Below are 24,210 nucleotides of genomic sequence, written 5' to 3'. Positions count from 1 at the left end.
CTTTCCGTACTTTGGACTTCGCTCTTAGACGGGCAAGGTTGAACACCTGCCCCCTGATCTCACCTCACTCAATCACCTCCATCACCCCTACACTTCCTCAATGTGGTCAGACGGTTTACTCTGATATTCAGTTTTGGATGAGCTCCCATTTCCTCCAGCTTAATACTGGGAAGACCAAAGCCATCATTTTTAGCCCTCACCACAAACACCATCCCCTTTTCCCAGCTGTCAAAATGATTCCCAACTTTAATGTCCTACTCAATTCCATGTTCTCTCCATCATAACCACCCCTACTGCAGCCCACCAGCAAAATCCTCTATGCCTTCACCATTAGACTCAACTATTCCAATGCTCTCCAAGCCAGCCTCCCACCATAATCCTCTGCACACTTAGGCTCAGCCAAAGCTCTACAGCCAAGACTCAACTTCATTAGTCTATTTTGTTCCTAGTACTCCCTGCACGTCAAATGTAAAGTTCCCACCCCCTTTTTCTTTTACAATGGATGACTCCACAGAACCCATATTGAACCTCCTCCAGCTCGTGAACTTTGCGCCCAGCTCCTGATGTATCATTCCCCTCCCCACCAGCCATCTGTGGCTGTGCTTTCAACTGTCTGGTTTCTACACTCCGGCATTTCCTCCAACTTTGCCTCTCCACCTTTTTGAACAAGCTGTTGGGTCACCTCCTAAGGCTTTGTAACCATTTTTTTCCCTTGCACTGAACACGGTAATGCGGTATAAGGTTGCAGGCTAATAGATTTCTTATTCCAATATTAAAGAACCCCTACATATCAGTGCAAACTGATGCTTTAATTTGGAAATTAATGTTTGTCTTAAAAAAATAATGTACAAAGTAGCAAGTTTATCTTCCGCAGGAAAAAACCCCAGACAAGATTAGACCTGGCAGCTGATCAAGATTTTGGCAGGGGTGACTTCAAACTTAACTTCAAGAAATTCAAGATAAGAGTTTTTTTTTATATAAATGAAATCCCTGGTTAACAAATTTGAAGCCCATGAGATTAAAGGCAGTACTAGCAGAGACACAAAACTGGCTGCAAGACAATGCAGAGCTGGCTCTCTGAATTAATGGAGGTGCGGGTATAACTGTCAGTATTAATTTTTGATATATATTAATGACCTGGTCTTTGGTACTGGGGGTGGGCATAATTTCAACCCTTACAGATAACAAGACTTAGAAACATAGTAAACTTACATCTGTACCAGAATGGAGGAAAAGCAAGTTATCGAGTCATAGTCATATAGCACAGAAACAGGCCCTTTGTGTCTATGCCAGCCATCAAGCATCTATCTATTCTAATCCCATTTTCCAGCACTTGTAATGCTAGGGCATTTCTAAATACGTAAATATTGAAGGTTCCTGCCTCTACCACCCTTTCTCTCCCCCACCCCCCCCTCCCCCAAAACCTCCTGCCCCTTACCTTAAATCCATGCCCCAATTATTGACATCTCTGCTAAGGGAAAGTTTTTCCTACCTGCCCACTCATAATTTTGTATACCTCAATCAGGTTCCTCCCTCAGCCTTCTCTGCTCTAAAGAAAACAACCCTAGCCTATCATTTCTCTTCACAGCTGAAATGCTCCAGCCCAGGCAACATCCTGGTGAATGCACCCTCTCCAGTGCAATCACATCCTTCCTACAGTGTGGTGACCAGAACTGTACACAGTATCCCAGCTGTGGCTTAACTAGCATTTTAGACAGCTCCATCATAAACCTCCCTGCTCTCATTTTGAGTCGGCCAATAAAGGCAAGTATCCCAAATGCCCTCCTAACCACCTTATCTACCTGAGCTGCTGCCTTCAGTGATCTATGGAAACAAGTACACCAAGGCCCCTCTGTACTTCCTAGGGTCCTACCACCCATTGTGTATTCCCTTGCCTTGTTAGTCCTCCCAAAATGCATTACCTCACACTTCAGGAGTAAATTCCATCTGCCACTGCTCAACCCATCTAGATCATCCTGTAATCTAAGGCTTTCCTCACTATCTATGACACCAATTTTCATGTTATCTGTGAACTTACTGATCATACCTCCCATGTTCACATCTAAATCATTTACGCACACTACAAACAGCAAGGTTCCCAGCACCGATCCCTGTGGTACACCACTGGTTCCAATTGCAGAAACAACCCTCAACCATCACCCTCTGCCACTAAGCCAATTTTGGATCCAATTTGCCCTGGATCCCATGGGCTCTTACCTACTTAACCAATCTCCCATGCAGGACCTTATCAAAAGCCTTACTGAAGACAACGTAGACTACATCAACTGCTTTACCCTCATCTACACATCTATTCGCCTCTTCAAAAAATTCAATCTAACTTAAGACAATCTCCCCCTGGCAAAGCTATGACTATTCTAAATTAATTCCTGCCTCTCCAAATGGAAATTAATCCTGTCCCTCAGAATTCTTTCCAGTTATTTCCATACCCTGACATTAGACTCACTGGCCTGTAATTAACTGGATTATCCCTGCTACCCTTCTTGAAAAATGGTACATTTGCTGTCCTCCAGTCCAGAATGGATCTCTACAACAGGGAAAGAGCAGGAAAGAATGGCTCAATGGCCTCTTTCTGGCCTGCATTATTCCATGCAAAAAAAGTCTAGAACTTCTATTTAAATTGAGAATGTTTAACAACCTACATTTGATAAGCATCTTTAACATAGTAAAAGATCACAACCATTAAAATTTGATGCAGCTGCCCAAGGATATGGGACAAGTTTAGTATTAAATGAGCAAGATGCAGGTTTAGGGAGGGAATTCCAGAGCTTAAAAGTTAAGCAGGTGAAGGCACTGGTGCCAATGGTTGAGTGGATGAAATGGGGGAATGTGCAAGAAGTCAGAATTGGAATGAGGCTAGAAGCATTCGATCACAAGGATGAATTTTATATAAATATAAAATAAGGAACAGCCACTGTAGACCAACAACCACAGGACTTGCTGACTTAGAATGCAGGCAATAGTTTGAATGAATCAAGATTACTGAAACAGAAAACATTGTGGTATCCAGAGGTATCAGTGGAGAGGAAGAGAGAGAAGCCTTGGTATGACTGGATAGACTGGAATGCATACCTAAAATGTAAGTTCAATATCTGGAAAATCAGATTTTAGATTGAGAAATGCACCAACCAAGTCTACAATAATGTACTCAAATTCACACATTGAAAACAGCCAAATATTTCTTGCTTTCAAGATCAATCCACAGCTAGATTTAAAAAAAACCACACAAAACAAATGGTTTCAATGGTTTATTTTAGGCTGGTTTCAAATTTTAGAAAAAGAATCCTAGGATTTTTCCTCCTGTGTGTTTTCGCTTGGCCTCTTCATGGTCCATGATGCCAGCTGAGGTTGTTAGAACGAGGTACCTATAAATTAAAAAAAGATTTTTCTGGTTTCAAGTTGAAATCTTAAGCACTGAATTGACAGGTTTCAAAATAGAAAGCAATTTTTTGCCATCGTCCTAGGAGGCAGGTCGGTTTAACAGTTCTGAATGTTATAAACTTGTCCATGTTTAAAATGTAACAAATCTTTTAGCCATTACTCAATCTAGAACTAGCTGTTGGATTACACTTTTGTATTTCTGATGTCTACAAGCCAGGCTTTAATCCTTCCTCAAAAGGTAGTTATAATGAATTGTTTAACAATGAGAAGATCCCACTAAACCAATTAAATGAACCTACAATCTTGTGATCGCAATTACATTATACATTTCTCTACAGCTCATTCCTCTTCCAAATTTACAACAGAATTTTGATTTGTTTAAGTTCAATGAGTGTTAAAACTATGCCAATTTTGCTTTGTGGGTAACTTTCCTCCAGTCTATTTGAAATATTGCGGATGTATACTTATATTTTGAGCACAGAATGCTCCTGGACTGAGATTTAACCACTATAAAATTAACACCTTTCTACCCACTTCCATAATCTTCAGCAATTCATGCAAAAAAAATGCAACTTGGTGTAAATTTCAGTCCTGATCAATTTAAAAGGAAAATTCAATGCTCAAGCCTTAAGACATAGTATTCAGGTAGGTACCTGAGCAGATTCATTTCACTATTTAACCTGAATCTTACTCATTAAAATTACTGAAATTAAGTTAAAATTAAAGACTACAGCACTAGCTTTCCTGTCTTATTTTAATTATATCCCATTAAATTTGACAGTCAATCCTCAAGAATACAACAGATTTTGAACTGCAAAGCATACAAAACATTGCTGCAGGTAAAACACAGGCAACAAACCATTAAAGATTGAACTTGCTTGTTGAGTAACACCATTAGATATTGGCAGGAAAAGTGTTGAATTTCTACAAACAAAATTGAATGTAGAATATTACAACATGCCAGGCTTCAAGGGAAGATAATCTACATGCTTATCTTGTCTAGCATGAAAGGATTCTTACATGGCACTATTTAGCACTTAATATTGATTCATCTACCTTGAAATATATGAACAGCAGAAGTTGCTGCATGCCTTACAAAGACATTTAGATTTGTGATTTAGCTCAAAAGGAGTAAAAGGTGGAAAATTGAGATAGAATTTGACTGAGGACACAGATTAAGTTCAAGAGCTGTACATACGTTAGACCTCAACCAAATCCCATCAGTTTGATTTGTAAGCACTTCCTTATTTGGAGGATAAAATTTTGTCTGTTACCACTGACTTGCCGACATTGAATGAATTCACTCCAGCATTGCCAGGATACATCAATACTCCTGGTCAGTAGCTGGTAGGAGTTCTGTTCTACTGAATTTTGAACAAATCTGACTGCACTACTGGATTAGAAGAATTTTATTAAAATAGTGTATTAATCTCAACTAAAAGTGCAGTCAGAAAACATCTAGCAAGAGCTAGATATCAAGGGTGAATTTCCTCAGGGCATCTCCATATCTGAAGTTACAGTAGCAGGTGCAGAGAAGCGCAAAATTCCCACACTTCTGATGAAAGTTCATAGACCTGAAGTGTTAACTCTCTCTACAGATGCTGCCAGACCTGCTGAGTATTTCCAGCCCTTTCTTTTTATTTCAAAATTCCCACTATACATGCCCAGTCAACAAAATTAGAAAAGTGAATAAAGTTAGATGGACAGTGTTAACATATTACATAAACACTAAAACCATAGTATGAAATTCACACAATCAGCAGGAGTGTCTAAAGCTGCACTTACACAAAAAACAGCTCTGATCATTTAATCCTGTTGCATACATAATTCCAACCGACCTAGACTCTGTTGCTCAAAAGCTTAATTTGAATGTGAAAGCCAAATAATCTGGAAGCTGAACACATATGGTGATGGAGTACATTTTCCACTTTACACCCTCTGCCTGCAATTACATGAGATGTAGCACTCCCTTAGCCATATCTAAATCCTGCTAAAATAGTTCCCTTTCCCTCCCAACTGACCCCAACCTTAATCCCCAGATCCCATGGTCAAACAAGCTGCTACATTCCTGGTCACGAGTAGCCTGGTGTATCAATATGTTCCTTCCAGAGCTTGGGAGCGTATAGTCAACGATATAGACTTTATAAAATATAGATGTATATTCATTTTATTGAAAGCTGCATGAAACAAGTATGGTTCAAGTATTGATTGGAAGATCGGAAATATTTTTTAAAATAGTACTTCCTTTTGCATGTCTGGGTTAAGTACTCTTCCATATTTTTGGATTCTATAAAACCTGACTGAATGCAGGTTCCTACATTGCAGTGACAGTCATCCATACATGTACCAGTCAGTAGCAGTTATGCACCCCCTCATGTGGGCTGGTTGGCTGGTGGGGGTGGTTGCGTGGGGAGACAGTAAAGGAACACTCCAAGATCAGAAAGCTCTGGGCGCAGCTCTCAAGATAATGATCTTAGCTAGGATAGCAATTGGGTCAATATAATACAAAGGTGGTGAGGTGGTAGTGAGGAAAGACATCTGACTGTTGCCCAGTATTGCAAAGTACAAATTAGGACACTCAGTTCGAGTAACTACCAAAATTAAATCCTTGGAGGTCATTGTAGAAATTGGCCTGATCAAGAGAGGCTGCACCAAATGATTTAATCCTAGGCTCATATTCAACAATTTGCTGAGGTACAGAAATTTCTCCCATGGACTGGCAAGGCCCATGCAGTGTCTGTTTTAAGAGAAGTCAGAACCTGGCAACCTTAAGTCAGTTAGACCTCTGAGTTGATGGAAGGCACTGTCTAGTTCATCTCTAATCACTTGGAAATTGCAATTAGGGAATCCCTACAGCGCTTATGGAAAGGGCGGACAGGCTCAGAACTGAAGTCTTTTCTCCCCCTTGATTTAGCATACACTTAAAAAGGTGCTAACTGAAGTTTTTCAAAAATATAATAGATTCTCAGGAAAATAACTCCATCCAGGCAAGGGAAAAAAACAGGAGGCAGTTTCTTTAAAAAGTCAAGCACTTCAGTTACTGTCTCAAGTCATTAACTTACAAAAAGGTTTAGCAAGTCAACACAAATTTTTACAGCAATTTTCAATTCAAACATTCGAATAGCCTCCAAGACTCATTTAGACAATTATTTTGATGAAACCCCATCACTATTTAGGGTGATGCAGTGGTTAGCACCACAGCCTCACAGCTCCAGCGACCCAGGTTCGGTTCTGGGTACTGCCTGTGCAGAGTTTGCAAGTTCTCTCTGTGACCGAGTGGGTTTCCTCCCACATGCTGAAGACTTGTGGGTTGATGGGTAAATTGGCCATTGAAAAAAAAATTGCCCCTAGTGTAGCTAGGTGGTAGGAGAATTGAGGAAAGGTGGGGATGTGAGAGGGAAAATGGGATTAATGTAGGATTGGTATAAAATGGGTGGTTGATAGTTGGCATGGACTTGGTGAGCCAAAGGGCCTGTTTCGGTGCTGTATCTCTCTATGACTCTGACTATTTAGTCTCCAAACAAAGCTATAGCCCCCCCCCCCCCCACTGACTAAAGTTGAGCACTTTGCTGTTGGCTGCCAACAGTCAGAATGGAGGCAACTACTCAAGACCCCATTAGCTCCCTGTGACACAAACCACAAACTGGTAAGCATGCTAGATGGACTGCAGGCGTGTCACAGAACCCATACAGACACCAGGAGGTGGGTCAATGAAACTGTCAATGTTCTCAACAATTTGTATTGAAATAGAAACTAATAGCAAAAAAGTCTCATGCTTTGGAAGTAAAAGGTAAAAATGGGTCTTAAAAGTAGGAGTAATTCTAAACATGGAACAAAGTTGGCTGGAGGTAGGGCTCCCAATGGTGGAGAAATGTACTGGAGACCAGAGATAGAGGAACTGAGTTGAGGGTGGGGGTGGGGAGTAGTGCATGGTTCAATATCCAAGTCCAATTAAAATATAGGCTGTAAAAGCCAATATACATGCCAAGACTTTCATACAAGCCAGTAACTGAATTGGAATTAGCTGCCTAGATTTTCTAGCATCCAAGAGCCCACAGTAAAAACTTACCCAAACTGACGGGAAGGCAGTAGACCATTTTGCCACCTTTCTAGCTCCTTTACTTGAACATCAAATCTGGGGCTAATGACACCACACTATCAGGGAAGACGACAAAAAAAAACTTACGTCAGGCTATATACAATGCACACCTGAAGTGCTATATACTTAACCCATAAACACCAATTTAAATACAAGTATTTATCCCTCAATCAACATCCCAAAAACAGCTCATCTAATTAGCACATCGCTGTTTTTGGGAGCTTGCTGTGCACAAATTGACCATTTAGAGATAGCAAGAAAGTTTACTTCTTGTGGAAAGTCAAAACTAAAGAAAATCACTTTAAAGGCTTGAGGCAGGAGGGGAAAACCTCAGTTTGTGCCAAAAGTTTTAAGTCGCCAGAGGAGCCTGAAAGCATCATGCTTCTTCAGACAAGCACACAAATAGTTAGCATTCACACTAAAGGATGAGTTTATAAAAAGGGCATGATCCCATAACTTGGTAAACAGTGAAAATTCTATATATTTACCTTGTTCAGTCTGCCTGTGAGATTAACAACAATTTTCCCACCCCTGTGATCATCAATAATCTCAAACTCTCCAATGTAACCTGCAAATAAAAACATGTTGAGGCACCAGAAATCACCCAGTATTATGAACTTTCCACAAAAATTCACCATGGCAGTTCTAACTCGAGACTTAAACATCTCCCAAGTTGCATCATACAAAGCAGTAATGCACAATTTTGCTGCACTGGATCAAAACTGAGCTGACATTGAGAATTAACAGTCCAAGCTAATGCAGGTCATTCTCCCATTGCTAGCCTATCGAAATAATGCTGCACTCTCTCAATCCTAGCCTATCATGAAATGGTTAAGGAAAGCAATGCGATGACCTGGTGTAGGCCTCGGAACTCAATTTTCCTTGTATCAAAATGCATATCTCAGAGCCTTATAACATCCAGTACTCAGTCGTACATAATGTTGAAAACAGCATGAAATCATCTCACCATGCTTCATCATTACAGTCAGAAATCTCACAATCACTTTGGAGCATGGCCGAATGAGAACCTGGCGTTTTCCACGTTTCTCTGCATTGTTGATGCTTGTAAGAGCATCGGCAAGAACGTTCATGCGCACCATAATGCCTAAAGAATAAAAAAAAGTTACAGATGTGCTCTAACCTTTCACTTGTGGATTACTTAACATGAAACAAAGTGAGCTAGAGACAAAATCCAACGGTCTTCAACAGAGGAGATAATACAACTGGGGCCAACTGCTCGCAACAGGTTTTTGCCCCGCCCCTAGAGCCAAACTGGGCAACATTATTAACCCCCCGCCACCCTAACTTGGAACTGAGGCCAAAAATATAGAAACAAAGTGGCACCAGAATGAAGGCATCATCTGATCCGCTTCCCCACCCACAACAGTCCCGCTCAATCATACAGTCGCCCTAACTTCCAATGGGGTCCCTTCACACTCATTCATCCGCTGCTTTGAACACCTCCCAACCAAACAGCAGATCCCGGCACTCTTGCCCCCAGTCTCCCCAATGCGCAGTGGCCACCTCCTCCCCATTGAGCCGCCAAGAAAAAAACAGCAGGGGGGGGGGCCAAGCCGGCACAATATTTACAGGGACAACATACAAATCACTCCTCAAAAGTCCTATTGAACGAACCCTCACATCACACATTTGAAGTGAAATGGAAAAAACCAACACCACACCTTAAGATGGTACCGATATCAAACAGATTACTGCAAGCCGGCCACTGCCGACATCTTACCAGTTCGTCAATATGGGGAAAGAGAAGGAAGTTCGGGCCGCGGCGTGTTATGGGACATTTCTAAATCTCGCGAGGTTACATTACACTGCGAGGCTGCTTAATCGATTATCGATATCATTTTTTCCCCCCCTCCCCAAACGTCACAGCAAACTTGCTCGATAGCTCTGTTGTGTCTTGCGCGATTAACTGCACCTGGTAACATAGCAACGGCGGCGCTGCAGGCCTCAGCCTCCCGCGAAGCCGGCTCTCTTCATGGTGTCACGTTAAACTCTCTGGTGTTTAATGATCGTGGGACAGCAAGGAATTAATTCAAATTCGATTTTCAATATATGGAAGGATGAATACAAAATTACCCGCGGCTCGAACTCCTTCCGCCTTTTCAGTATTTAAATAGTTCAACTTTATATCGAGAACAGACTTCTCCAAATAAACATCTCTAATATAAAAGCAAAATACTGCGGATGCTGGAAATCTGAAATAAAAACAAGAAATGCTGGAACCTCTCAGCAGGTCTGGCAGCATCTGTGGAACGAGAAGCAGAGTTAACGTTTCGGGTCAGTGACCCTTCTTCGGAACGAGAGATAAACATCTCTAATAGTCTGATTTGCTGAAAAAACAGTTTTAAAAAACTTGTGAACAGCGAGGCTGAAGTTATTGCAAGTTTTTACAATTTTAAACTTTTTTAAAAATCTGACCTCTGACAATTCTATTTTTTTTCTGGTTATTGGCCAATGTACATTGAAATTGAATGGTTCGCATAGTTGGCGGATAAAATGGCGCATGAATTGCAAGCCAGTGAAGTGTGAGGTGCTTCATTTTGGCAGGAGGAATAAGGAGACAGACCACTGATGCCTGAAAAGGTAAGAAACTAAATGGGTAGAAATCAAAAAAATCAGGGTGTCCTAGTGCATGAATTGCAAAAGGTTAGTATGCAGGTTCATCAAGTAATTAGGAAAGTGAATAGAATATTATCATTGATTGCGAATGGAATTGAATACAAAGTTAGGAGGTTATACTTCAGCTTTGCAGGGCATTGGTGAGACCACATCTGGAGTACTGTGTACAGTACTGGTCTCCTTATTTAAGGAAGGATGTAAATGCGTTGGAAGCAGTTCAGAGAAGGTTTACTAGACTAATACCTGGAATGGGCGGATTGTCCTATGAGGAAAGGTTGGACAGCCTAGGCTTGTATCCATTGGGATTTAGGAGAGTAGGAGGTGTTTTATTTGAAACATATAAGTTCCTGATGGGTCTTGACACAAGAGGATGTTTCCTCTTGTGGGAGAATCTAGAACTAGGGGTCACTATTTAAAAATAAGGGGTCGTCCATTTAAAACATGATAATTTTTTTCTCAGGGTTATGAGTCTTTGGAAACTCTCTTCAAAAGGGGGTAGAAGCAGAGTCGTTGAATATTTTTAAGGCAGAGGTAGATAGATTCTTCATAAGCAAGGGGATGAAAGGTTATCCGGATAGGTGGGAATGTGGAGTTGAGGTTGCAATCAGATCTGGCATGATCTTGTTGAATGAAGGAGCAGGCTTGAGGGGCCAAGTGGCCTACTCATGCTTCTCGTTCATATGTATCTGAGAATAAAGATGCATAAATCACTAAAAGAAGCAACACAGTTTGATAAGGGTATAAAGAGTGAAAAGGGTGTTGGAGCTCATTTCTGGAGGAACAAAATACAAAATCAGGGCGATAATGTTAAATTTGTACAGAACCTTGTTTAGACCATATGTGGAGTATGGTCTGCGGTCTGGTTTCTAAGTCTAAAGGGAGACCTAATTGACCTGTCCAGATCATACATTTACTTCCACTCCCATAAAAAACATTAACTGGCAAATTTGGAATATTTTCCTATTCTTTTATTAAATTATTTTCTCTTATGTAGCTTCCCTTACCCCAAATTATTTTCCTCTAAATCAATGGTCAGATTCGTTGGCTGTTCCTTGATTCGAGGATGACGTCTGCTCAAGGTCGCTAGTTTCTGCTATGGGTCTTCAGGTGACTGAAAAGGCCAAATCTCAACCCGCAGATCTTTGGGCATTTGGGCCAGGATGTCCCACGAGGTAGTGGGATCCAGAGTGCAGGATTTGCTTCCTTTTCTTTCCTGCTCTGCCGCTGCTCTGCCTCATCATTAAGGCTTTGGACTCAAAGCACGATGCAGCTTGATGGACAAGTTGTTGCCATTTTGAACGATTGGTAGCAAGCTGCACCCAGTCATCGATGTCAATGCTGCCATGCTGCAAAAAGAGCTTCAGAGTGTCTTTGAAGCATTTTCTTTGTCCTCCACTGGATTGCTGGCCATTTGAGAGTTGAGAAAACATGACCTGGCGGGCAGAAGGTTTTCGGCCATCTGGACACACTGTCCAGTCCATCAAAATTAGTTTTGCCTGAATGCTTGTGGAGCTGTCTTCAAGAAGGGCACTAGCGTTTGTTTGACGGTCCTCCCATTGAATCCGGAGGATGCAGCGGAAGCATTGATGATGGAATTTCTCTAGTACTCTTATGTGTTTCTGAGGTAGAGTCCAGGTCTCACCGCAGTGCAGGAGTGTGGTGACAACAACTGCTCTGTACATGAGGACTTTCATTGACTTGCAGAGGTTTTTGTTCAGGTATGTCCTGTACACAAAAAGCAGGACAAGTCCAACCTGGCCAATTACCGCCCCATCAATCTACTCTCAATCATCAGTAAAGTGATGGAATGTGTCATTGACAGTGCTATCAAGCAGCATTTGCTTAGCAATAACCTGCTCAGTGATGCTCAGTTTGGGTTCCACCAGGGCCACTCAGCTCCAGACCTCATTACAGCCTTGGTTAAAACATGGACAAAAGAGCTGAATTCAAGAAGTGAGGTGAGAGTGATTGTCCTTGACATCAAGGCAGCATTTGACAGAGTATGGCATCAAGGAGCCCTAGCAAAACTGAAGTCAATGGGAATCAGGGGGAAAACTCTCCACTGGTTGGAGTCATGCCTAGCACAAAGGAAGATGGTTGTGGTTGTTGGTCAATCATCTGAGCTCCAGGACATCACTGCAGGGGTTCCTCAGGGTAGTGTCCTAGGCCCAACCATCTTCAGCTGCTTCATCAATGACCTTCCTTCAATCATAAGGTCAGAAGTGGGGATGTTCACTGATGATTACACAATGTTCAGCACCATTCGCGACTCCTCAGCTACTGAAGCAGTCCCTGTAGAAATGCAGCAAGCCCTGGACAATATTCAGGCTTGGGCTGATAAGTGGCAAGTAACATTTGCGCCACACAAGTGCCAGGCAATGACCATCTCCAACAAGAGAGAATCTAACCATCTCCCCTTGACATTCAATGGCATTACGATGGTTGAATCCCTGATTATCAACATTGACTGGAAACTGAACTGGAGTAGCCATATAAATACCATGGCTACAAGAGCAGGTCAGAGGCTAGGAATCCTGTGGCGACTAACACACCTCCTGACTCCCCAAAGCCTGACCACCATCTACAAGGCACAAGCCAGGAGTGTGATGGAATACTCTCCACTTACCTGGATGGGTGCAGCTCCAACAACCCTCGAGAAGCTCAACACCATCCAGGACAAAGCAGCCCACTTGATTGGCACCCCATTTACAAACATTTACTCCCTCCACCAATGGCGCACAGTGGCAGCTGTGTGTACCATCTACAAGATGCACTGCAGCAACGCACCAAGGCTCCTTAAACAACACCTTCCAAACCCATGGCCTCTACCAACTAGAAGGACAAAGGCATCAGATGCATGGGAACACCACCATCTGTAAGTTCCCCTCCAACTGACACACCATCCTGACTTAGTTTTTTAGGTTTTAGTGATACAGCACTGAAACAGGCCCTTCGGCCCACCGAGTCTGTGCCGACCATCAACCACCCATTTATACTAATCCTACACTAATCCCATATTCCTACCACATCGCCACCTGTCCCTATATTTCCCTACCACCTACCTATACTAGGGGCAATTTATAATGGCCAATTTACCTACCAACCTGCAAGTCTTTTGGCTTGTGGGAGGAAACCGGAGCACCCGGAGAAAACCCACGCAGACACAGGGAGAACTTGCAAACTCCGCACAGGCAGTACCCAGAATTCAACCCGGGTCGCTGGAGCTGTGAGGCTGCGGTGCTAACCACTGCGCCACTGTGCCACCACTCCTTCACTGTCGCTGGGTCAAAATACTGGAACTCCCTTCCTAACAGCACTGTGGGTGTACCTACCTCACAAGGACTGCAGCAGTTCAAGAAGGCAGCTTACCGCCACTTCTCAAGGGCAATTAGGGATGGGCAATAAATGCTGGCCTAGCCAGCAACGCTCACATCCCATGAACGAATATAAAAAAAAACACTTGCTGCCATAGTTTGTAGAAGGCTGAGCTGGTGCAGCTGATCCAGTGTTGGATCTCCTCCTCAAAGGTGGCCTTTTGAGAGAGGTGGCTGCCAAGGTATGGGAAGTGCTCAACATATTCCAAAGTCTGTCCGTCAACATATATGGGAGGTGGAATATTTGGCTGACGAGGTATTGCTGGATGAGTTTTGTTTTGGCAACATTAAAGGACAGGCCAAGTCTCTTGTATGCAGAATTGTAGAGATTGAGAGTGGCTTGCAAATCTGGTGCAGAATGGGCAACAACACTGCAGTCTTCCACAAACTGTAGATCATGGTTAAAGAGTTTTCCATCTGGGCAGTATTTAATACTCTCAGCCGAGGGCAGCTGATCTTTCATGAGGTGAATAGCCACTGTCAGCTCAATTGTAAATAGTATGAGGGCTATCACACAGCCTTGTTCGACCCCGGTCTGGATTTTGAAGGCGTCTGTTTCAGATCTCCCACTCAAGACAGTTGCAGTCATATCATCATGGAGCAATTGCAGGATTATGACGAAATTTCCTGGACAGCACAATCCACAGAGCTTTGCGATTTACTGAGTCAGGTCGATGAATGCAATGAAGAGTTCCTGGTGTTGTTCTCAACATTTTTCCTGGATTTGTCAGGCAAAAACAACCATGTTGAAGGTTCCTCTGGAAGGTCAATAGCTACTCTGTGTCTCTGGGAGGATTTCCTCAGTCACAGGAAGTAGGCGATTCAGGAGAATGCATATGGGGCAAGTGATGTTTGAATGGGTGGGTAAACAAATTACTTGGAAGGCTGTGCGTTCCTTCCACTGCCTGGACTTGGCCTCCACATGCTCCTGTTGAAATCTCACAAGGTGCTCGGTGCCTTTCTGAATGCTCCTTTCTCCATTTTGGGCGGTCACGGGCCAGGGATTCCCATGAATCGGTGGGGATGTTTGATCTCTTCATGGATGCCTTGAGAATGTTCCTAAAGTATTTTCTTTGTCCTCTTGGGAGTCACATGGTGAAGTTTGGGAACTCCAGTGCTATGGCTTCGATATCACTGCCCTGAGTGAGACACGATGGGCAGGAGAAGGCCAACTCAAGGAACAAGGCAGGGGGTGCACCTTTTTCTGGAAGGGAAGTCTGGAAGAGGAACAGTGCCTTCAGGGGTAGGCTTTGCCATCAAGAATGAGTTTGTCTGACATCTCGGTGACTCCCGCTGTGGAATAAGCAAGTGTGTCATGACCCTCCGGCTCACCCTAACAAGGAATCAGTATGCCACTGTCTGCAGAGCATACGGTCCTACCTTAGATGCAACAGCCGAGGCCAAAGAGGGATTTTGCTCTGACCTTGAGCAATCCCTAGCCCGGCTCCCAGCAGGAAACAAGCTGATTCTCCTGTGACTTTAATGCCAGAGTTGAGAAGGACATGGACCTCTGGAAGGATGTGATGGGCAAGGAAGGAGTAGGGAAAATAAACTCTTTGTCCTTATGAAATGCTTAGAACATGACCTTGTCATAACTAACACCCTGTTTCGTTAGAGAGACAAGCACAAAACCTAATGGCAACACCCACGATCCAAGCACTGGCAACCGCTTGAATACATCATCATTCGAGGGAGAGATCATAGGGATGTCTGTGTCACTCGTGCCATGACAGGTGCTGACGACAGCTGGCCTGTTCCGATCTACTGTCTCCATCAACCTGGCCGCTAAACAGCAGCAGCAACAGAAACACGGCCGCAAGAAAATTAAATTTGCGGGATCCTCAAGACCTTCAAAGGCAGTTCCTCTCAGCCAGTGCCTCACAGGCAACCTCTCGACTCACAGCCAACAGGAGCTGCAGTATGTCCACAGTGCCTGGTCCACCTTAAAGTCCACCATGATCAGCACCTGTGAAGAGGCTCTTGGCTCCTCTACCAGGAAATGCAGAGACTGGTTTGATGAGAATTGCCAAGAGATACATGAGCTAATGGAGTGTAAGCACAAAGCGTAGACTGGAAGCATCACCACACTTAAAGAGAAAAGCAGCAGGCCTATAGGCGTGTGAAGGCAGCAATACAACAAAAGACCCAAGACATAAAGAAAAAATGGTGGGTGAAAAGAGCACGAGAGATCCAACAGCTTGTGGACAGTCACGACATGCCTGGGTTCTTCAGCGCTCTTAAAACCGTCTATGGCCGAAACAATCCAGGGCCCACCCTGCTGAGCTCATCAAGGACAGTGCAGCAGTCAGCACCCGCTGGAGGGAACATTTCAAGGAGCTGCTCAACTGAGACTCTGTCTTTGACCCCCAGTAACAACCTTATATTGCATTATACTACAGTGTTCAGCTGAGGTATGAGTGTCCATGTAATGTAGTGAAAAAGTTGAATAAGTCCCTGGCACGAGTCAGCAGTAAATATTAAACAATGTAACATTGTGATAGCTTGGGCTGTCTACCATATACATGGAATTATTGTGTAGTCTTACTTTGACAAAGTCCTTCAAATGTGTTGTCTTTCTGCATCTGTTCTCAGGACCTGCAGGTAATGTACACTGCTTTGAACCTAGTTACAACCAAGTGACAGGAATGGTGCACTGTTGTCCTCTTGGAAAGGGTTTGTTGGAATGCCCCTTTATACCCTGCTTGTTCAGTGTGTGCAGCTTCATGCCCATTTTCTAGTGATTAAACTGAAAGAATGGTTCAATCACTTGCCCACAGAACCTGCTTTGTATCACCATTTTGGATTCCTTTCATTTATTTTAACATGCTTTAACAAGGCTAACATGTTTAGAAAAATAAAATTCAATTTATGTTGTGTCATACGTGACCTCAGGATGTCTCACAGTACTTCTCAGCCAATGGATTACTTTAAAAGTATAATAATTGAAACAGGAATAGTCTATTCAGCCCCTTACGTCTGTTCAGCCATTCAGTTAGATCATGGCTAACATGTTCGTCAACCACCATTGCTCCATATCCCTTTGTACCCATAACTAGTGAAGATCTATCAATCTCACTCATGACATTTTTTTAATTGACCCAGCATCCACAGCCTTTTGACAAAGAGAGTTCCATTTCTTCACTACCCTTTTTGTGGATAAAGTGCTTCCTCCTGATTTCACTCACAAATGCCCTAGTTCTAATTTTAGGATTATGTCCCCTTGTGTTGGATTACCACATCAGAGGAAATAGTTTTTATCTATCCTGTCGAATCTCACTGTATTGTGAAGACTTTGATTAGATCGCTCTTCAACCTTCTAAACTCAAGAAAGTACAAACCATGTTTATGCAACCTGGCCTCATAATTTACCCTTTTATGCCCTGCTATTCTCATCAATCTGTGCAGTACCCCCTCCAAGGCAAATATCTTTCCTGAGGTTTGGAGCCAAAACTGAATGCAGTATTCCAGATGAGCTGTGAACAAGGCTCTGTACAACCGAAACCTCAATTCCTCACTTTTTATATTCCAGCTCTTGAAATAAAGCCCAACATTCCATTTGTTTTTGTACTTGTGCAGTATCTATCAGTGATGAGTGCACATGGACATCTAAATCCCTTTGCTCCTCCTAGTCTCTCACCATCGATAAAATATTCTGATTTGTCTTTGTTGGATGCAAAGTGGATGACCTCACACTTCTCTACATCGAACTCCATCTGCCACAGTTTTGCACACTCACTAAGTCTGTCTAACTTAGTGTCACCTCTAAGATTATAGCCACTCTGGGTAATTTTATTAATTAATATATCTGAGAGTCTAATTGCAGCATCTTTAATACTTTATAAAGAAATACTAGAGTTAGCATCTATCTTATCAACCCCCTAGTCACAATACTTGCATCAGTCATCTGGCTGGATGGAACCTTAGACACCCTGAGGTTGATCTATAGTGTCCTAAATCCAAGCTGCCCCCATCCGGCCATTAGAGTATACCAACCTTTTATACTTCTCCCACAGCAGAATTAGCAGCTCAAAACTGGACATCCATGAGGCGCTGTGGGCATCAGGAGCAGAAGAATTGTATTCAAGTACAATCTGTAACTTCATGGCCCGGCATATCCCTCACTCTACCATTACCATCAAGCCAAGGGATCAACCTCGGTTGAATGAGGAATGCAGGAGAGCTTGGCAGGAGAAGCACCAGGCATACCTGAAAATGAGGTGGCATCCTGGTGAAGCTACAACACAGGACTACATGCATGCTAAACAGCAGAAGCAACATGTGATAGACAGATCTATGCAATGTCACAATCAATGGATCAGATCAAAGCTCTGCAGTCCTGCCATATCCAGTTGTAAATGGTGGTGGACAATTAAACAACTAACCAGAGGTGGAGGCTCCACAAACACCCCATCCTCAATGATGGGGGGCCCTGCATGTCAGTGCAAAAGACAAGGCCGACACATTTGCAACCATCATCAGCCAGAAGTGCCAAGTGGATGATACATCTTGGCCTCACTGTTATCAAGTTTTCAGCCAATTCGATTCACTCCATGTGATATCAAGAAATGGTTGAAGGCACTGGATACAGTAAAGGCAATGGGCCCTGACAACATCCTGGCTGTAGTATTGAAGACTTGCGCTCCAGAATTAGCCATGCTCCTAGCCAAGCTGTTCCAATACAGCTACAACGCTGGCATATACCAGACAATAAGGAAAATTCTCCAGGTATGTCCTGTCCTCAAAAAACAGAGCAAATCCAATCTGGCCAATTACTGCCCCATCAATCTGCTCTCAATCATCAGCAGAGTGATGGAAGGTATTGTCGACAGTGCTATCAAGTGGCATTGACTCAGCAATAACCAATGCACACCAATTCTCAGTGTGGGTTCCACCAGGGCCAATCAGTTCATGACCTCATTACAGACGGTCCAAACATGGGCAAAAGAGCTGAATTCCAGAGGTGAGGTGAGAGTGCCTGCTCTTGACATCAAGGCAGCATTTGACTGAGTGTAGCATCAAGGAGCCCTAGCAAAATTGAGATCAATGGGAATTGGGGTGGGGGGTGGGGGGTGGAATCACACTGCTGGTTGGAGTCATACCCATCACAAAGGAAGATGGTTGTAGTTGTTGGAAGCCAATCATCTCAGCCACAGACCATCGCTGCAGAGGTTCCTCACGGTCATGTCCTATGCCCAATCACCTTCAGCTGCTTCATCAATCCATCATAAGGTCGGAAGTGGAAATGTTCACTGATTGTTCAGTGTTGAGTACCATTCTTGACTCCTCAGAAACTGAAGCAGTCCATGCCCACATGCAGCAAGACCTGGACAACATTCAGGCTTGGCTGATAAGTGGCAAGTGACATTCGCAGCACTCAACAGCCAGGCAATGACCATCTCCAGCAATAGCGAATCTAACTATCTCCTCTTTACATTCAACGTTCTCGAGGTTACCATTGACCAGAAACTTAACTGGACCAACCATATAAAAACTGTGGCTACAAGTGCATTTCAGAGGCTGGGAATTCTGCAGCGAGTAACTCACCTAATTCCCCAAAGCCTGTCCACCATCTACAAGGCGGAATGGAATACGCTGCAACAACACTCAAGAAGCTTGACACCAACCAGGACAAAGCAGCCCGCTTGATCGGTATCCCACCCACCACCTTAAGCATTAACTCCCGCCACCACTAGTGCACAGTGGCAGCAGTGTCTATCATCTACAAGATGCACTGCAGCAACTCGCCAAGCCTCCTTCGACAACACCTTCCAAACCTGCGAACTATAGCACCTAAAAGGACAAGGGCAGCAGACACATGAGAACACCATCACCTGCGAGCTCCCCTCCAAGCCACACACCATCCTGACTTGGAACTATATCGCTGTTCCTTCACTGTGGGTGTACCTACACCACATAGGACTGCAGCAGTTCAAGAAAGTGGCTTGTCACCACCTTCTCGAGCAATTAGCATTGGACAACAAATGCTGGCCTTGCTAGCGATGTGCACATCTCTTGAACGAATAAAAAAACAAAAAATAAAATAAAACACACCAGTTTTTGGGCACAGGACATGCTGTAACAGTGCAGTAGATACTGGCTTTGCCCAATTCTGTAAGTACAGACAGAACTCATCCCTTGTCTCTCTTCAAGGTTTCTCTGTTCAGCCTTTTCTCAATTATACTTCAGTATCCCTGGTAACTTTGCATCAGTATTTTAAATTTATATACTCTAGAATCATGTGATACAATTCCCATCTAAGGGTCTCTTGTCTACAGGAATAAAGGCGGTGGCTTAGTGGTATTGTCACTGGACTAGTAACCCAGAGACCCAGGGTATTGTTCTGGGGACATGGGTTCAAATCCCACCACAGCAGAAGGTGGAATTTGAATTCGATTAATAAATCTGGAATTTAAAAAAAAACTAGTCTAATGATGGCCAGGAAACCATTGTCAATTGTTGTAAAAACCCATCTTGTTCACTAAGAACAAAGAAAATTACAGCACAGGAACAGGCCCTACAGCCCTCCAAGCCTGCGCCGATCCAGATTCTCTATCTAAACCTGTCGCCTATTTTCTAAGGGTCTGTATCTCTTTGCTTCCTGCCCATTCATGTATCTGTCTAGATACATCTTAAAAGATGCTATCGTGCCCACGTCTACCACCTCCGCTGGCAACGCGTTCCAGGCACCCACCACCCTCTGCGTAAAGAACTTTCCACGCATATCCCCCCTAAACTTTTCCCCTCTCACTTTGAACTCGTGACCCCTCGTAATTGAATCCCCCACTCAGGGGAAAAAGCTTCTTGCTATCCACCCTGTCTATACCTCTCATGATTTTGTACACCTCAATCAGGTCCCCCCCTCAACCTTCGTCTTTCTAATGAAAATAATCCTAATCTACTCAACCTCTCTTCATAGCTAGCGCCCTCCATACCAGGCAACATCCTGGTGAACCTCCTCTGCACCCTCTCCAAAGCATCTACATCCTTTTGGTAATATGGCGACCAGAACTGCACGCAGTATTCCAAATGTGGCCGAACCAAAGTCTTATACAACTGTAACATGACCTGCCAACTCTTGTACTCAATACCCCGTCCGATGAAGGAAAGCATGCCGTATGCCTTCTTGACCACTCTATTGACCTGCATTGCCATCTTCAGGGAACAATGGACCTAGACACCCAAATCTCTCTGTACATCAATTTTCCCCAGGACTTTTCCATTTACACTAATGTCCTTTAGGGGAGGAAATCTGCTGTCCTTACCTGGTCTGGCCTACATGTGACTCCAGACCCACAGCAATGTGGTTGACTCTTACATGCCCTCTGAAATGGCCTAGCAAGCCACTCAGTTAGATTAGATTTTTAGATTAGAGATACAGCACTGAAACAGGCCCTTCGGCCCACCGAGTTGTGCCGACCATCAACCACCCATTTATACTAATCCTACACTAATCCCATATTCCTACCAAACATCCCCACCTGTCCCTATATTTCCCGACCACCTACCTATACTAGTGACAATTTATAATGGCCAATTTACCTATCAACCTGCCAGTCCTTTGGCTTGTGGGAGGAAACCGGAGCACCCGGAGAAAACCCACGCAGACACAGGGAGAACTTGCAAACTCCACACAGGCAGTACCCAGAATCGAACCCGGGTCCCTGGAGCTGTGAGGCTGCAGTGCTAACCACTGCGCCACTGTGCCGCCCCAGTTGTATCTAACCGCTACGAAGTCAATAAAAAGGAATGAAACCGGAAGGACCACCTGGCATCGACCTAGGCACCGGAAACCCAGCCCTGTTGAGCCTGCAAATGCTTCCTTACTAACATCCGGGGGCTTGTGCCAAAGTTGGGAGAGCTGTCCCACAGACTAGTCAAGCAACAGCCTGACATAGTCACACTCGCGGAATCATATCTGACAATGACCCAGACATTGCCATCACCATCCCTGGGTATGTCCTGTCCCACCGGCAGGACAGACCCACCAGAGGTGGCGGTACAGTGGTAAAGGGAGGGAGTCGCCCTGGGAGTCCTCAACATCGACTCTGGACCCCATGAAGTCTCATGGCATCAGGTCAAACATGGGCAAGGTAACCTCCTGCTGATTACCACCTACTGCCCTTTCTCAGCTGATGAGTCAGTACTCCTCCATGTTGAGAACCACTTGGAGGAAGCATTTAGGGTGGCAAGGGCACAGGTGGGGGACTTCAATGTCCATCACCAAGAGTGGCTCGGTAGTACCACTACTGACCGAGTCCTAAAGGACATATCTGCTTGACTGGGTATGCGGCAGGTGGTGAGGGAACCAACAAGAGGGGAAATCATAGTTGACCTCGTCATCACCAATCTGCTTGCCGCAGATGCATCTGTCCATGACAGTATTGGTAGGAGTGACCACCACACAGTCCCACCTTCACATTGAGGATACTGTCCATCGTGTTGTGCGGCACTATCAACGTGCTAAATGGAATAGATTTCGAACATATCTAGCAATGCAAAACTGGGCATCCATGAGGCGCTGTGGGCCAGCAGCAGCAGCAGAAGAATTGTACTCAACCACAATCTGTAACCTCATGGCCCAGCATATCCCCCACTCTACCATTACCATCAAGCCAGGAGACCAACCTTGGTTCAATAAAGAGTGCAGGAGGGCATGCCAGGAGTAACACCAGACATACCTCAAAATGAGATGGCAACCTGGTGACGCTACAACACAGGATTATCTGTGTGCAAAACTGCATAAGCAGCATGCGATACAGCCAAGCGATCCCATAACCAATGAATCAGATCTAAACTCTGCAGTTCTGCCACATCCAGCTGCGAATGGTGATGGACTATTAAACAACTAACTGGAGGAGGTGGCTCCACAAATATCCCCAACCTCAATGATGGGGGAGCCCATCACATCAGTGTGAAAGATGAGGCTGAAGCATTTGCAACAATCTTCAGCCAGAAGTGCCGAGTGGATTATCCATCTTGGCCTCCTCCTGAAGTCCCCAGCATCACAGATGCCAGACTTCAGCCAATTCGATTCACTCCGCATGATATCAAGAAACGACTGAAGGCACTGGATACTGCAAAGGCTATGGGCCCTGACAATATTCCGGCAATAGTACTGAAGACCTGTGCTCCAGAACTCATCCCGCCCCTCACACTGGCATCTGCCTTGCAATGTGGAAAATTGCCCAGGTATGTCCTGTACACAAAAAGCAGGACAAGTCCAACCCGGCCAATTACCACCCCATCAGCCTACTCTCAATCATCAGTAAAGTGATGGAAGCTGTCATCAATAGTGCCATCAAGTGGCACTTGCTTAGCAATAACCTGCTCAGTGACGCTCAGTTTGGGTTCCGCCAAAGCCACTCAGCTCCTGACCTCATTACAGCCTTGGTTCAAACATGGACAAAAGAGCTGAACTCAAGAGGTGAGGTGAGAGTGACTGCCCTTGACATCAAGGCAGCATTTGACTGAGCAAAACTGAAGTCAATGGGAATCAGGGGAAAATTCTCCACTGGTTGGAGTCATAGCTAGCACAAAGGAAGATGGTTGTGCTTGTTGAGCATCTGAGCTCCAGGACATCACTGCAGGAGTTCCTCAGGGTAGTGTCCTAGGCCCAACCATCTTCAGCTGCTTCATCAATGACCTTCCTTAAATTGTAAGGTCAGAAGTGGGGATGTTCGCTGATGATTACACAATGTTCAGCACCATTCGTGACTCCTCAGATACTGAAGCAGTTCGTGTAGAAATGCAGCAAGACTTGGACAATATCCAGACTAGGGCTGATAAGTGGCAAGTAACATTTGCACCACACAAGTGTCAGGCAATGACCATCTCCAACAAGAGAGAATCTAACCATCTCCCCTTGACATTCAATGGCATTACCATCGCTGAATCCCTCACTATCAACATCCTAGTGGCTACCATTGACCAGAAACTGAATTGGAGTAACCATATAAATACTGTGTCTACAAGAGCAGGTCAGAGGCTAGGAATCCTGCGGCGACTAACACACCTCCTGACTCCCCAAAGCCTGTCCACCATCTACAAAGCACAAGCCAGGAGTGTGATCGAATACTCTCCACTTGCCTGGATGGGTGTAGCTCCGACAACACTCAAGAAGCTCGACACCATCCAGGACAAAGCAGCCTGCTTGATTGGCACCCCATCTACAAACATTCACTCCCTCCACCACCGACGCACAGCGGCAGCAGTGCGTACCATCTACACGATGCACTGCAGCAACGCACCAAGCCTCCTTAGACAGCACCTTCCAAACGCGTGACCTCTACCAACTAGAAGGACAAAGGCAGCAAATGCATGGGAACACCACCACCTGCTAGTTCCCCTCCAAGTCACACACCATCCTGACTTGGAACTATATCGCCATTCCTTCACTGTCGCTGGGTCAAAATCCTGGAACTCCCTTCCTAACAGCACTGTGGGTGTACCTATCCCACATGCACTGCAGCGGTTCAAGAAGGCAGCTCACCACCACCTTCTCAAGGGCAATTTGGGGTTGGCAATAAATGCTGGCCTGGCCAGCGACGCTCACATCCCATGAATGAATAAAAAAATATATCGTTTAATTGCTACACTAGAGTGGGTGGGTGTTGGTGGAGGATTGGTGTAGTGGTTAAAGCTGGAGCGCAATGACAGACCTAACCCATTGCACAAAAAAGAATGTGTAGAATGGGTCATTCT

At 44.4% G+C, this 24,210-nt stretch overlaps 2 protein-coding genes across 6 annotated transcripts in view; one reads left to right on the top strand and one right to left on the bottom strand.

Moving 5' to 3' along the window:
• Positions 1 to 3,251: 3,251 nt before the first annotated feature.
• LOC137383406 (small ribosomal subunit protein uS8) lies at positions 3,252 to 9,269 on the bottom strand. 2 transcript variants are annotated; one of them, XM_068056206.1, is made up of 6 exons: positions 9,181 to 9,269; positions 8,466 to 8,603; positions 7,987 to 8,066; positions 7,469 to 7,554; positions 4,259 to 4,323; positions 3,252 to 3,383 (listed from the first exon to the last, which is right to left on the bottom strand). In XM_068056206.1, exons 2-6 carry the CDS (start codon positions 8,596 to 8,598, stop codon positions 3,370 to 3,372), a joined length of 378 nt encoding a protein of 125 aa, XP_067912307.1. In that variant the 5' UTR covers positions 8,599 to 8,603; positions 9,181 to 9,269; the 3' UTR covers positions 3,252 to 3,369. The 2 variants fall into 2 exon arrangements, with proteins under 2 accessions (XP_067912307.1, XP_067912306.1); XM_068056205.1 differs by lacking the exon at positions 4,259 to 4,323.
• A 178-nt stretch (positions 9,270 to 9,447) lies between these two features.
• Positions 9,448 to 24,210, top strand: part of LOC137383402 (uncharacterized) — a 63,152-nt gene continuing 48,389 nt past the window's right edge. For all 4 annotated transcript variants that reach the window (XM_068056201.1, XM_068056200.1, XM_068056203.1 and 1 more), the window contains exon 1: positions 9,448 to 10,099. The gene's annotated coding sequence lies outside the window, so the exon portion shown is untranslated. The remainder of the gene's footprint in view (positions 10,100 to 24,210) is intronic.

This window comes from Heterodontus francisci, chromosome 24, assembly GCF_036365525.1.
Source record: "Heterodontus francisci isolate sHetFra1 chromosome 24, sHetFra1.hap1, whole genome shotgun sequence".
Lineage (NCBI taxonomy): Eukaryota > Metazoa > Chordata > Chondrichthyes > Heterodontiformes > Heterodontidae > Heterodontus > Heterodontus francisci.
This window is presented reverse-complemented; position numbering and strand designations above follow the sequence as displayed.

Coding starts and splice junctions, on each gene's coding strand:
- LOC137383406 (XM_068056205.1), bottom strand. CDS start 8,598: ATGGTGCGCATGAACGTTCTTGCCGATGCTCTTACAAGCATCAACAAT. Junction 8,067..8,465: donor GACTGTAATGATGAAGCATG/GTGAGATGATTT, acceptor TTTTATTTGCAG/GTTACATTGGAGAGTTTGAG. Junction 3,384..7,468: donor CTGCCTTCCCGTCAGTTTGG/GTAAGTTTTTAC, acceptor TTTAATTTATAG/GTACCTCGTTCTAACAACCT.